Genomic DNA, 14,462 nt, shown 5'->3' with positions numbered 1-14,462 from the left:
AACTGAACTGTTGTCCTATTTAAAAGTGAGAATAAGCAGATGATTGCATTATTTCCCCTCCGTTAGGCTGCGGAGATGAAGCTGTACTCAGCTGAAAACCCTTGGCACCATTAATAGCTGAAATGGTCGACACTGAATACAACTTTACATTAATTATGATTCATACGTCTGTACATTATTTTCTTTTTACATTTTGGCCCGGAGCACTCAAAATAGAAATGCATTGCAATTCCAGTTGGAGGCAATTTTGTGGTATGAATCTTTAATGACAACATTCTTCAGCAGGATGGAACATGGCGCACCTGATGAAGTGGACTCGATGAAGGACATTCCAAAAGCCTGCGAACGAAGAACAAAGTGCCAATGTTGTGTTGAGGATCAAGCAACCAAACGGCTTAGATTTAATGACACCATCATAAAATAAACCAAAAATGAATATGTATTCTAAAGCTACTCTGAAATACTTATTTTTGCTATTTTACTGAAATTACACACACATGTACATGTAAATGTGCATTTAAGTAATGAATATACTGATATTTTCTGTGAAAGAGAAAACAGATTTACATATATGCTTGTATATGCTTCGGATACACAGTCTGTGTGACCATTCAAAAACATAGAAAGTGAGAAACCCTGGAGGCTCACTGAGTGGATGGGCAGTGAACTGTATGAAACTATCATACATTTAAATTGCACTAAATGTGCACGAGGCAGAAACCTTCTCTGCATGAGTATTCCCCAGATCTCTTCTTCAATAATCACTTGCACTCTCCCTCAAACGCTTGGCCTCTCCTTTCCTCGCTCTCATTTGATAGTAGAAACATTATTTGTACAAATACATGATGGACATAGTACTTGGACGGCAAGGAAAACACACCACAGTTCAAATAAATATATGCAGAATAAAAACATTTGTATGAAACAAAACACATAAATACTTTTGGCTGACATCCCAAAACCATTAATCTCATACCCTTGTCGTTATGGGCAAGGCTACTTCTTACACACACAAATGCACAACAACAAATACTGAGATGAGTCAGACACATGGGTCAGGTGACCCCTCCCATCACGGCTGAATCAGTGATGACGTAGTCGGCAGGACCAGCTTCATATCAGACTTGTGAGTAGACCCTGGCCCCTCCTTTTTCACGTGTAAGTGAATTTCTCTCTTGCTGTATATATTTAGATATGTGACAGGCCCCCATATGGTGAAAAAAGGAATGCTCTGCTGGAATACTATTTCTCTCTCAGACCTTTGCCTTTCCATTCTCTCTCTCTCTCTCTCTCTCTCTCTCTCTCTCTCTCTCTCTCTCTCTCTCTCTCTCTCTCTCTCTCTCTCTCTCTTTCTCTTTCTCTCTCTCCCTCCCTCTCCCTCCTTCTCTCTCCCTCTCTCTCTCTCTTTCTCTCTCTCTCTCGTTGGCCCCACTTCACGATCATCTCTCTTCCTCTCCAGACGTATCTATCTCTACTCTACAGACAGATGCATGTGCTCTTGTGATGTTATCTGAAGAGGGAGTACAAGAGTAGGCAAGCAGACTCTTATAACAGTCTTAAGCTAAAGCCCCTTTCTTCATTCACTGCAACCCTGAAATGATTCTAGACGTTACCCGGCGGAGTTGTATGTGAGAACACAAAAGCCAAATCCTTCGAACCGGACATCAAACGGAGTTCAACCTGCCAGCTCTCTCGTGCAAAGTCTGTGTAATGTCCGATTGAGCCCATGTGTGAAAAGACCCGCTCATTGTCCAGGGCCTTCACGCCGAGCAAGTTACGTGTTGATTACATTTCTATCGCGGCTGGTGTGAAACCTGGAAAAAAAAAAAGAACGTCCAAAGGTGAAGAAGAGAGGTCATCTACAAGAAGACGCCAACTAAACTGTCTAACTGGAGAGACGACGAGATTCGGGAACTTCTGTCTGTAAGAGAATCGTTGTTGTCGTAGTCGTTGTTTCTGACCAAATTACAAACCTGCTACGTGACAGCGGTGTAATCGGACCTGACTCTCTGGATATTGTTCGCAGTTCTTATGAGAACACGGCTTAAGTCTCTATTTCTAGTAAATGTGGAATGTTTAAGAAATTTGTCTTAAATTTTTTGCTGTCAGAGTTGCTCTTTCAACCTCCTCCCAGGAGACACCATCTTGTTATCCTGTTTGTATGTCACTCTTCCCCCTCCCCAGCTTGCTTTCTGTAGGCCTCATTCAGCAGCTGAATCTCCTCGTGATACCCAGAACTCTCCTGCGTCTGCCGTCGGCTATTCTGCCGATGAGCCTCCACGGTGTCAGGTATATTGATATTAATGTTCTCTGTCTCTGGGTTGCCGCTGCTGGGGATGAGCAGAGAGTAGGAAGCCGTCTCACCGAGGTCGCAGGACACAAATCGGTTCTCCCTTCGCGAGTAGCGCAGCGATGGCGAGCGGGCGTGGGTGGAGGACTGGCTGATGTTGGAGATGATGGAGACACTGTCCATGGCCTCCTCGTTGTCACAAATCTCGAGGACCTCAAGGTGGATCTTGACGTTGGTGTCCCCCACACCAGCTCCAATGCCCATCTCTATGCCGCTGATATTCACGTCTCCGGCCTGGCCTCCTGATGCTGGGTCATCTGCATTGGGCTCGTGGCCAACTGATTTAGAGCGATACACCTCCACCTTGGAAGCAAAGGCAGATTTATAGTTATTCATAAACAGTATGGGGTCACAATGCAATTAAATTAAATTAAATGTTATATTTTCTCAGAGGCCAATGGGACATTTACAAAACATATGTAAACTAGTTAAGTGTGAAGCTAGAGCCAGGTGGAGATTAGTTCAGTAAAGCGTACACTATAACATTTTAGAAGAGCTTGTGCTCAGGGCTATTACCTTCTTGGCATTGTTGGGGGAGATTTTGAGTCCATCACTGCTGACTTCATAGGTGGAGAGAGACAGGGTCTTCCCAGTGGGTGCTAGCAGAGATACGGTGCCCTGAAAGGCGCACAGAGGTATTGACAGACCACCTGACGACCGCTGCATAAAAACCCAAGAAAAGAGCAAAAATAATCAAAAACTTCTTTATTTACGTATTAACATGGCATGTGTCATTACTTAGGAATATTATTATACATAGTGTTAAATTCCATCTTGGCTGCTCATCATGTTATTGACAAGAAGTACAAAGCATAATGGTCCTTTTGCATCTCGTTTCCTTTGTTCAAACTAATTGAGCTTAGATTGTGTCCTTGATGTCGAGGTCTGGGAGATTTATGTGTTTCAACCATTTCGATCAGCAGTAAAGAGGCTTACACATAAGAGCCCTGTCAGCAGCACTCTGCTGGTAAAATGAGAATAAGAGCTCCATGCATATAAGCTACCAGAGTCTTTAAGCTCACAGCAAAAAAGATGTATATGATCTATGATATATATATATGTATATGTATATGTATATGTATGTATATATATATATGTGTATATATATATATATATATATATATATATATATATATATATATGTTATATATATATATGTATATATATATGTATAACATATCTATACACTTTTATTGTTATGCGGATGATACCCAATTATATCTATCAATTAAATCAGATGAAACCAATCAATTGGCTAAACTTCAAGCATGCCTTAAAGACATAAAAACTTGGATGTTTAGCAACCTTTTGATGTTAAACACAGACAAAACTGAAGTTATTATACTTGGCCCTAAACGCCCCTAAAAGCTCTGGATGGCATTAATTTGTCCTCCAGCACCACTGTAAGGAATCTTGGCGTCATCTTTGATCAAGATCTGTCGTTTAACTCCCACATAAAACAAATCTCAAGGACTGCCTTCTTTCATCTACGTAACATTGCAAAAATAAGACACATCCTGTCTCAAAATGATGCAGAAAAACTAGTCCATGCATTTGTTACTTCAAGGCTGGATTACTGCAACTCATTGTTATCAGGTTGTCCCAAAAAGTCGCTTAAGACTCTTCAGTTGATCCAAAATGCAGCGGCACGTGTATTGACAAGAACTAGGAAACGGGATCATATTACTCCTGTATTAGCTGCTCTGCACTGGCTCCCTGGTAAAATACAGAATAGAATTCAAAATCCTTCTCCTGACTTACAAATCAATTAAAGGTCAGGCTCCAGCATATCTTAAAGATCTCATAGTACCTTATAAACCAACTAGAGCATTGCGCTCCCAGACTGCAGGGTTACTTGTGGTCTCTAAGAGTACAATGGGAGCCAGAGCCTTCAGCTATCTACTAACTACTACTACTAACTCATCATCCGGGGTATCATCCCCGGAGTTTCTGTCTCTCATGTGGCAGGTTGCCACTGATAAAGTTTACGTCAGGATCAGGAATCGTGGCTGCGCCTGCTGCCCTGGTCCTGCTGGACACCGGGAAGCCTTTTTGACATTTTCCTGGATTCATCCATACTTTCTCTTTTTTCAACACAACATAATTTCTGTCAGATGTTGTATTTGTACTATGTTGTTTATCCTGTACACACGACATCTATTCCACGTCTGTCCGTCCTGGGAGAGGGATCCCTCCTCAGTTGCTCTCCCTGAGGTTTCTTCCATTTTTCCCCCTTTAATTATGGGGTTTCTTTTAGGAAGTCTTTCCTTGTGCGATGCGAGGGTCTAAGGACAGAGGGTGTCGTATCCTGTACAGTCTGTAAAGCACACTGAGACAAATGTATAATTTGTGATATTGGGCTATACAAATAAATTTGATTTGATTTGATTTGATTTTTATATATATATATGTATATATATGTATATATATGTTTATATATATATGTATATATATATGTATATGTATATATATATATATATATATATATATATATATATATATATATATATATATATATATATGTGTATATATATGGTCGATTCACCACACAGTACATCAAAGTGAGCCTCTGTCAACATGATGGCAGGGAGAAGAAGAAGCATCCTGCCACAGTGGGGAGACTGGCAGGTCTCATTAAGCCCTCTAAATTATTTAGATTACTTCAATGTAATGATCTGATTGTGATTATGACTCACAATAGAAACAAAGAAGATTTAAATCTCTTGTCCTCCCTGACTCTGTCTGTTTTCCTGTCATTGTCTTTGCATCATTGTGAATGGAGAGAGACACGGACACAGAGAAAGGGAACCGCCATGTTCAGCTGAAAACACATTGTCAAGTTAATCAAATAATGCTCAGATGCTGTGTGTGTGTGTGTGTGTGTGTGTGTGTGTGTGTGTGTATGTGTGTGTGTGTGTGTGTGTGTGTGTGTGTGTGTGTGTGTGTGTGTGTTTCAGATATATTCGCATGACTTAGGACTACTTGTTGTTATTACATGTAATTGTTGCAATTCTGAAATTGTCTAAAATGTATTTCGACATATAAACCTGCATGACGTGAATGCAAACATTTCTATTGCGCATTGATTTTGCAGGACGGCTGTCTTTATAACAATGTTGGTGAGCTGGCACTTTGGTCAAGGCGGAAATATCTCAACAACTTTTGAATTTATTAGCCCCGCAATTTTCATTTATGTTGTTGCCCAAAGGATGAATACTACTGCTGTTGGTGATCCCCTGACTCTTTACCAAGAGATTGCCGTTTGAAAACAGTTTCAACATTTTAATTTGTGACCAATTACTTGTAAAACCAATGACGTTCCCATCAGCCTCAGCTGGACTTTGGTTTAGTGCTAATTAGCAAAGGTTAGGGTGCTAACACACTAAACAAAGACGATAAACATGGTAAACATTATAACTGCAAAACATCAACATGTAAGTATCGTCATTATGAACATACTGTATATGCAAAGCAATTTTAACATTTAGTTCAAAACACCGCTGTTCCTAAGTACATTCTCAAAGAGCTGCAACCTATTATAAATAAGCAACACTGTCAGATATCTGTTAATGATGCCTGCAGATCCTCACATGTTATTGATTCTTGTGTTATTTTCCAATATTTTTCATTCACGGCCTTATAGCCTATTGGTGAGAACAACATCCATTTACGGATTCGGATGTGTTCTCAGAGTAAACAGTTTTTAGTTCCTACATGAATGAATGCACATTAGATCTCTGTTTCCCCTCTGGGAGTGGGCTCGTGAACGTGCCCCCACCTCTGTGCTGGCTAGCAGAGAGCATAAAGTCACAGAGAGGGTAAATATGTCTTTAAGCTCTAATTCCACCTCTCCCTGCGGCTACTGAAGGCCAGAAGGACTGACAGTAAGGAGGACAGACGCTGGGTAATGACATCTAGCCTGCTAACGAGGAACAACACCGAGCCAGAAAGCGCTATAAATCCCAAACACAGTCGCAAAAGATATAGTTTAGGAGGTTGCTGGATGAGTGCAGCTTTTTGTTATTTCTTGTCTATTCTGTTTGTTTGTTTGTTTGTATGAATATGCAGTGTGTGACTGCACACACACACACACACACACACACACACACACACACACACACACACACACATACACTGTATAATGCACGTGTATATAATGACCCCAATGTGCCTAAGGGGACACAATATACAGAGTTTTGCTACTAAGAAAATAAGAAGTAGGACACACACACACACACACACACACACACACACACACACACACACACACACACACACACACACACACACACACATACACTGTAGAATGCACGTGTGTATAATGACCCCAATGTGCCTAAGGGGGCACAATATACAGAGTTTTGCTACTAAGAAAATAAGAAGTAGGACACACACACACACACACACACACACACACACACACACACACACACACACACACACACACACACATACACATACACACACACACGCTGGCAGTGAGCATCTTAGGCTTATATATGATGCAAAGTAAGTGCCAAAGCCAAGCTGTGGATGCATGCTCCATGGATTTTCCACCCTCTGGTAATTTTCAAACCAAAACATTTTCAGACGTATAAGTAGAACACAGACAGAGAGGAAGACAGACATAAAGTGTGTGCATGTGTCTGTGTGTGGGCACATACAGTATATGCATCTGTTTATGTCCCAGTTAGTTTTGCGAGTTTAAAACAAGCTCATAGTGCCATTGCTCTAAAAGTCACAATTACCATGCTGCTACTTTAAAAGGTAAAGCCTGAGGCTGCTCTGTTATATGGGTCTGGTACATTAACCTTTAGAGACCCACATAGATCCATATTGTCTTGTTTAGGGGGGCACAGGGGAGAGATGGCATGTCAACAGTACATGCGACACAGAATTGGTATAGGAAAGCCATTCATCCTCGGAGTGCCTCAGCCTCTAGTTTGTGGTTTTAAAGTTTAATGTGGCTATGATTATTTTAGTGCTCACAATAGTTCATTTTATACAGCAAGGTCAAGTTAAAAAAATGGTCTCACTACAATGAAAAGGCTACTATGGGAACTAACATCACACATCAATACAAGTGGGCTCATTTCGTTCTACAAGAGCCTCAGCTTTCCAGTCATCATTCTCGTTTCATGCAATTCTAAGACTGTTTAAGGACCCCAACCTGCAGAAATATTCAAATACACTATTTTTATAATATACGAAAATAACACATTTATACTGCATGTAAAAACTATTTAGGATTAGCCTAAAGTGGGCATATCTGTGTTTCATTCATATATCTCGAGGTAACAGTTCAAGGGACCCCTGTAAATATTGACATGCCAGTTTTTCCCCTTTGCCAAAATGTTGCCTAACTTTGGAGCCTTTTTTAGCCTCTTAAACCCGCTGCAGCCTCTTAAAGACAGTAAAGTCAGCTGTTTTGTCCATGTTTACTAATTAAATTAGGTTCAACAAAGCACAGAGAGAATTACGCTTCTGGTATTACAAGAAAACAGGATGATTAGAAGTGGATTAGTGGATAGTGATTTGTGAGCTTATAGCAAACTGTCTTGAGCTGTCGATTGCTGACATTTAATGATCTTCGACTTCTACTAGATAGAGCAACTATCAAGAGACTGAGAAAATAATACATGTGTGAGCACAACTTTGGATCTTGGCAGACACACAACGCTGCACTACAGATACATAGATACATACCAAATCACAGTTATGCACAAAAAAATTCATAAACACACATAAGGGAGATAACCTTCAGTGGATAATTCTCATTAATACTTATCTTGAAACTGTAAAGACTGCTTTTAAAAACAAGAAAAACACAAGACTAAATCAATGAACTGAGCTGAGCCTTGAGAGTCTCAGTGGAACAGCAATGAATGAATATTTTGTTTTCAAAGACAGGCTGGCATTTGTTACTTAAGTGGTATGCTGCTGATAGTATCTTGATCAATTGCTCTATTAGTCGGAATCCATTGATGCTTAGCACAAACAAAGATTTGCAGAGAGAGGAGAGAGGCTAAGGGAGGGGGGATTTCAACCATTTTATCTAAATCACATGCGCAGCTCCCAGCTTGATTACAAAGAAGTATATTTACTGATGCGGGACAAAAAACCTCACTGAGCTACAGACCAACAAACAGAGAGTCAGACAGACACAAATGCACAAATACACTCTTCTCTAAAACCTGGCTGTGTAAAGACTGTATCCTAGTCCAACAGCTGGATGTCTCTGTATATATGTACAGACACACTGCCATAAGACAGCATTTAATTTACCTTTGAACTAAATGTAAACACAAAGGGAGATTTAAAATCCATCCATTTTATGATCCTGAGACGCTTATCACTCCTGAACGATCTTCTCTAGAGAGCATCACCATATGTTGCATGCTAATGGAGCAGTTGTTTGACTAGTTTAGGAAAGCAATATAGTGTGAGTGTGGAAAATCAATTATTACCAGCCATAAACTACAGAATGACAGATACAACTGACTTAATGTAATGGCTCAACATCAGGCTAATACATTGGCAACTCTGGACAGTGGTGTACCTGTCTGGGTGTTCTCTCTGATTTACTCCTGCACCACTCCCAGTCTGTCAGCTCGATTTTCCGACACTCCTCGTGCGACAGCCTCCTCTCCGGGCCCTCGAACACAGACGACGTATCAGTGAGATTGTGATCCGGCTCCTGGTGATGCGAAGGGACACAGCGGTCATCATCATCTCCGTGGTTCTCATGAGGGAGTGAAAGACAATCAGCCAGCGCCTCTCCTCCACAGGCCACCACTTTCGATTCAAGGTCTGCTTGAGAGGAGCTGTCCACGGGGAAGGTGGTGCTGAAATCAAAATCAGGCCCCAGGCTGAGGAGCCTGCCGCTTTCTAGTGCCTCAAGGCGGGTGTTAGGGAAGTCACAGTTAAAGAGGCTGTGATAGGCAGGCTTCTCAAGGGCTGGAGTGTTATGAGACATGGTGGCATGGGACAACTTATAGACTCCATAGCCTTGTTGGAAGGAAAGGTTGAACTCAAATCTTCTTTTCATCACTGTGAAAAAAGGATAATTGTGTTACACCTTTAGTACCCTTTCCTAAATAGTACAATGGAGAACTTAGGGTAAATTAGATGGTAGATCGTTGTTTGTTGTTGAATTTCTCTGGTTTACCTGAGGGTTCCTGCGTTGGATCTCGTTTGCAGTTAATGAAGCAACCACATGGCATGTGGATCCAGCGCTCAGACAGCACGAATAATGGAGTGACCGCAGGGGCGAGCAGAGTGAGAAAGAAGCTCAGCGTCTCTAGGGATGAGCTGCGTGCATTCACTGCGTGGTGCACCAGCACCAAAGTCTGTGAATGAAGGGGAAGGGGAAATTAATTCACTGAGGAGTCCGTGATTCAATATGCATATGAGAAAGTACGGGTAGGGAGACACGTAAATGAAGCGCATACTGTTTTATTTTGTTTTTCATTTGTTTTCTCATTTTCTTATTGAAATATATATATAACGATATGAGAGAGGTCCACTATTGTACTGTGTATGGGTGTACTCAATTTAAAATAAATGTATGCATTTATATAGCTTATTAGCCATTGTGGTAACAGGTTCAGCATTGTGATTGACCTCACAAACCTACGTTTTTCTAGAAAATGATGTATTTGTAAATGCAAACACAGATGCAAATCATAGAAACTGAAGGACAAACCATCTTAGGCAAGACATGTTTGTTTCTTGGAAAAAGAAAAAAAAATCACACCCACAGACATAAAACTGTTGAGTTGTATTTGCAGGTATTTAATTCTAATCAGTGAAATTTTGACATTTTCTGTTTTAATCAATTCCTGGGCTTTTGCTCATTTTCAGTGTTACAAGTTTGACATGCCAATTCTGTTTTATCATCTTTCTCTGCTGGCTGCACTGCAGCATTTATCACCTAACATTCATTTTGTTGTTTCAGCAAGAACAAATGCTTATGTAAGGTATTTTGCAATGCAACCCAATGAAAGATGCCCTTTAGGGGTTGAATTAAACCTGCCAAATACTGTTCCCAAGACCTTAAGAGGACGTTGATTTAATGGGACATTGGCTGTAACTAAATAATTTTTTTTTTTTTTTTGTGTTTTACAATTTCTATGAGATCACAAACCATGATGAGATGTCTAAATGCATTCAAAACTTAACCGACTGTTAATGAATTTATTATAATACTGTAGTGTTTCTTAATTAAAGTTGCCATGGGTTTTGTACTTACGTTACATTACTTTTCATTTACTTTTATCCAAAGCAACTTATAATAAGTGCAAACAATCATGAGGATACAACTCTGAACAGAAAGAATCTTGCAAGTACATTAACTTAAAATAAACCAAACCAATGTAAGTGCAATGTACAGAGATTATAGAATAAAAAGTTAATCATTAGCTTCAAATAAGCCAAACCAATTTAGAAAAAACAAGGAGGAATTTTACACTTATACACTAAGATCCCACATTATGTTACTTGAGTCAACATAGTAAACTCTTACAGCTCATGCACAAACTGAAACAGAAATGGTGGTTTGATTTGGGGATGTATGGCATCATAATTGTTGGCAGGCTGGCGCTACATGAGCCCCATACAAGAGTTTCTAGTTGGCTGTTCTGCACTTTTCTGGTGCTTGTTTGACATCTCTTCATTGTCCCCATAAGGGAAACAATTTATTATTATTTTAGTTAGAAAGTATATAATTAGTTGACCCAAGAGTTTAGTGATGCTCATCGTACATTAAGAATTTAAACCACCAAAGCAACAAAAAGTCTATCTTGGAATCTCATTTGTTTTGAAGCAAGTGATGTTAGTTTCATGATTTGTCAACTAATTAGCATTTAAAAATATGGAAACAAGTTAGAAGTAAGTACACACATTACTCAAATGGTAGATGTTCCCAAAAAACAATAATTATTTTAAAAGTTATTATGCTGTTGCTAGCATTTGCCTTTATCACGCTACTTACCATCATTGGCATCCATAAAATAAGTCGGACAACCGCTAGGACCATGGAGAAGCGCTTTTGTGCAAACACAACGGGTGTGTCCCCGACAGCAGCTGTCCTCTGCCTGCTGACAGACACTGGAGACAGACCACTGTCCTCCTTCTCCCTAAGCTTCGTCCCGCATGAACTTGGGCTCAGCTCGTTGTAGACACCAAAACCTTTGTTTAGGCTGTCCCGAGAAAAGGAAGGAAGATCACAGAGGTGAGCGGACCCACTCAGTCCCCTTGCCATCTCCAAATAGCTCGGGTACAGTAAAGTCCTCTGGGGCTCCCTGGAGCACAGCAGCTGATAGGTGAGGGGGATAAAGAAAAATAACAAGCCGCAAAAACACATGGAATATAAAGAGAAAAGCAGCAGGGTGTAAAAACTGTCGCTTTCTGGGAAACACCCGAGAGAGGCCGGCGTAAAGCTTCCCCATCCGCACAAAGGTAACACACTGACGGCGAGGCTAACCGCCCACACGCCGGCAATGGCCCACATCACTCTCAGGGGCCGGCGGACAGATTGAAGCACTCCAAATCTCTTGGTGACATAAAAAGTGTAGGCTGCTATGAGACAAGCCTTCATATTGCTAGAAACACCCTGGAACACGTACAGAAGTCCAGATAAAGTGCACAGGCTGTCCGACCATCCACCTCTGTCTGTCTCCCACTGAAGGAGCATGAACAAGGAGAGAGGGACCACACTGAGCAGGTCGTCCACCGACATGGAAGCCACGATGAGACAGAGGGAGCTTTTTCTTCTCAACCGGAGGAGAGAAAGCAGCGAATACACACCTCCGACAAAGGTAGTAGCGGCGATGATTACACACAAGCCGAAAAGCAGCAGGCGAATTTGCCTCTCCACCTCCGAGGGGTCTGTCTTCTCGTAGGTGGCCGTTGAAAGATAGCTCTGGTTGGGCGCCGGGGAGCTAAGGTGCGTCGTGGACATTTTCACTGAAATAACTTCTCTTTCTCTTTTGGCACTTTTAACTAGTCAAAGTTGAGAGCGCTGCTAGGATGGCACAACCTACGCTGCATTTCTAAAATAAAATCACACAGTTGACATAATGAGGGAGAGAGACATTGGGGAATGTCCCTCTCTGATCCAACTGGGAACGCACGAATCAAAGCTTTCCGGTGCCTCGGATGTGGAGCCTCCGGGTACCGTGCTGGCGGGCGCTTGTGTTCAGCGTTCAAACTGCACAACCAGGGCACCTCTCGTTTCCATCTGATGATCTACGCGCTGTCGTCATCATCGTTTCCTCTCACGGTTGTTATTTGGGGTTGGGCCAAACGCTGCCTACTACCTCTGTAGGATTGAGAATTGGTCCGACGCAACAGTCTGTTTTCATTTGTGGCTTGGCTCGATCCTCTCCTCAGGTCATGCCAAATACTAAATGCAGATTGGCTTTCATTGTTCCATTTTCAAAACCGTTTTGGCTTAACTGAATCAGGGAAATTAATGTCTGCGCTAAAATAATAAGAGAAACATAAATTAGATACGATTTGAGTCTGAGTTGAGTTGACCGTGTAGGCAGGATGCTCTCTGAGTGGAGCAGCAAGAGGTAAAGGACACTTTAAAAGCAAGTTACCCTTGCTTGACTCATCCAAATGGACATAGGAACACATATTCACCTTGTTTGTCACCAAAGGCATGTGTTTTAAATGTTAATTTAGTGAAATTCATTGAATTAGATGCAGTTTAGAGGGACCGCATTAGTAGATTCAAATAGCTATAATGAATTAATTCAAATGCAAATTAAATAGTAAGGAACCCTGTGGCTGGACAGAGGCAGCTTAGTTTGTGAGCAAGTGTAGCCTGTTTGTGTGTTCATGTCTTTATGTGTGTGTAAATGCTATATGCTGGTGTGTTGGCCTTGTCTTATCCTTCCAAGTAGTGTTCAAGGATTTTCAGGTTGAAGGACTCCTCAGCTTGTTTGTATGGTTCATGGTTGTTCATTTATCCTCGCGGAGGTCCATAAATGTAGTTAATACTCCAGGTTGTGCTCTGTTTATCACTCATGATAGATATTTGGACTTGTGCCCTTTATTTAAACGTAAACATGGATCTCCATGATGGCAAGTGACTTACAGCCAGTCTAATGACTCGACTCTCTCTAGGGCCAGGAGCAGAGAAAACAGACAGGAACATAAGAGGACAAAACACAATCCACAAGGGTGCATAAACACACACACACACACACACACACACACACACACACACACACACACACACACACACACACACACACACACACACACACACACACACTCACAGATACCCCAGCAGAGCTCAGCGTCACACCTCAAGGTGACCTACTCTGTGTGTGTGTTTTTGTTCATACTGCATGCAATATGGAACAAGGTGAGAGTGCAATTATGTAATGGTTATTAAAGACAAGTGCATTGGTGAGGAATAGAGTAAGTGTTATGAATCTGTTGGAAAATAAAAAAAGGCTTACATTTTGTCAAAACACATCCCATCATGTATTCATGGACGAAATACTGAAATCACATTTTATATCAAGGTAGTTAAATGAAGAGATAGAAAGGAAGAGACCAAAATCACTAAACAATATTTTCCATATGAAAATGTGCAGTTTTAACTAAAGTCCTGATTTATGCATAAAGTGGAAGTGTAGATGTGCACTGTCAAAACAAAAATGTATGCATAATAGGCCCACTTAACTCTAGATAAGATACACAAATATTTCACAATAGTATAAACAGTGAAGCAGATTTGGCAATACTAGTTATAGAAAATACATAGTGAAATTCTATCACAAAACATGCACTTCATTTTGCAACAGTCATAACACATTTTCCATAGCTGCCACGGTTAGCAAAGCTGTATGCCTCATGCAAAAAGGAAAATCTTAGTCCTCAGTCTTTAGACTCGTCCTATTTAAATGGTAAAATTCCAGACATTGATCAAATGCAGCACAATGTTTTCTAGCTTTTATATCCACATCTTACTGAATAAAATTAGATCAAATAAATATGTTTCTCCATCTGCAGAGTGACACATCCAGATGTTCCTGTCTGCTGAGACACAATGCTCTAATGATAAGTCTATCCTGTGCAAACCTGTTTGGTAAAC

At 40.9% G+C, this 14,462-nt stretch overlaps 1 protein-coding gene across 1 annotated transcript; it reads right to left on the bottom strand.

Moving 5' to 3' along the window:
• Positions 1-1,351: 1,351 nt before the first annotated feature.
• Positions 1,352-12,517, bottom strand: LOC115005586 (probable G-protein coupled receptor 149). The gene is made up of 5 exons (XM_029427463.1): positions 11,343-12,517; positions 9,519-9,699; positions 8,910-9,400; positions 2,867-3,010; positions 1,352-2,653 (listed from the first exon to the last, which is right to left on the bottom strand). The coding sequence occupies exons 1-5, from the start codon at positions 12,309-12,311 to the stop codon at positions 2,165-2,167; spliced, it is 2,274 nt and encodes a 757-aa protein (XP_029283323.1). The 5' UTR covers positions 12,312-12,517; the 3' UTR covers positions 1,352-2,164.
• Positions 12,518-14,462: the final 1,945 nt, after the last annotated feature.

This window comes from Cottoperca gobio, unplaced genomic scaffold (assembly GCF_900634415.1).
Source record: "Cottoperca gobio unplaced genomic scaffold, fCotGob3.1 fCotGob3_325arrow_ctg1, whole genome shotgun sequence".
Lineage (NCBI taxonomy): Eukaryota > Metazoa > Chordata > Actinopteri > Perciformes > Bovichtidae > Cottoperca > Cottoperca gobio.
Note: the sequence above shows the minus strand (reverse complement) of the source record. Positions and strands in the feature narration are given on the sequence as shown.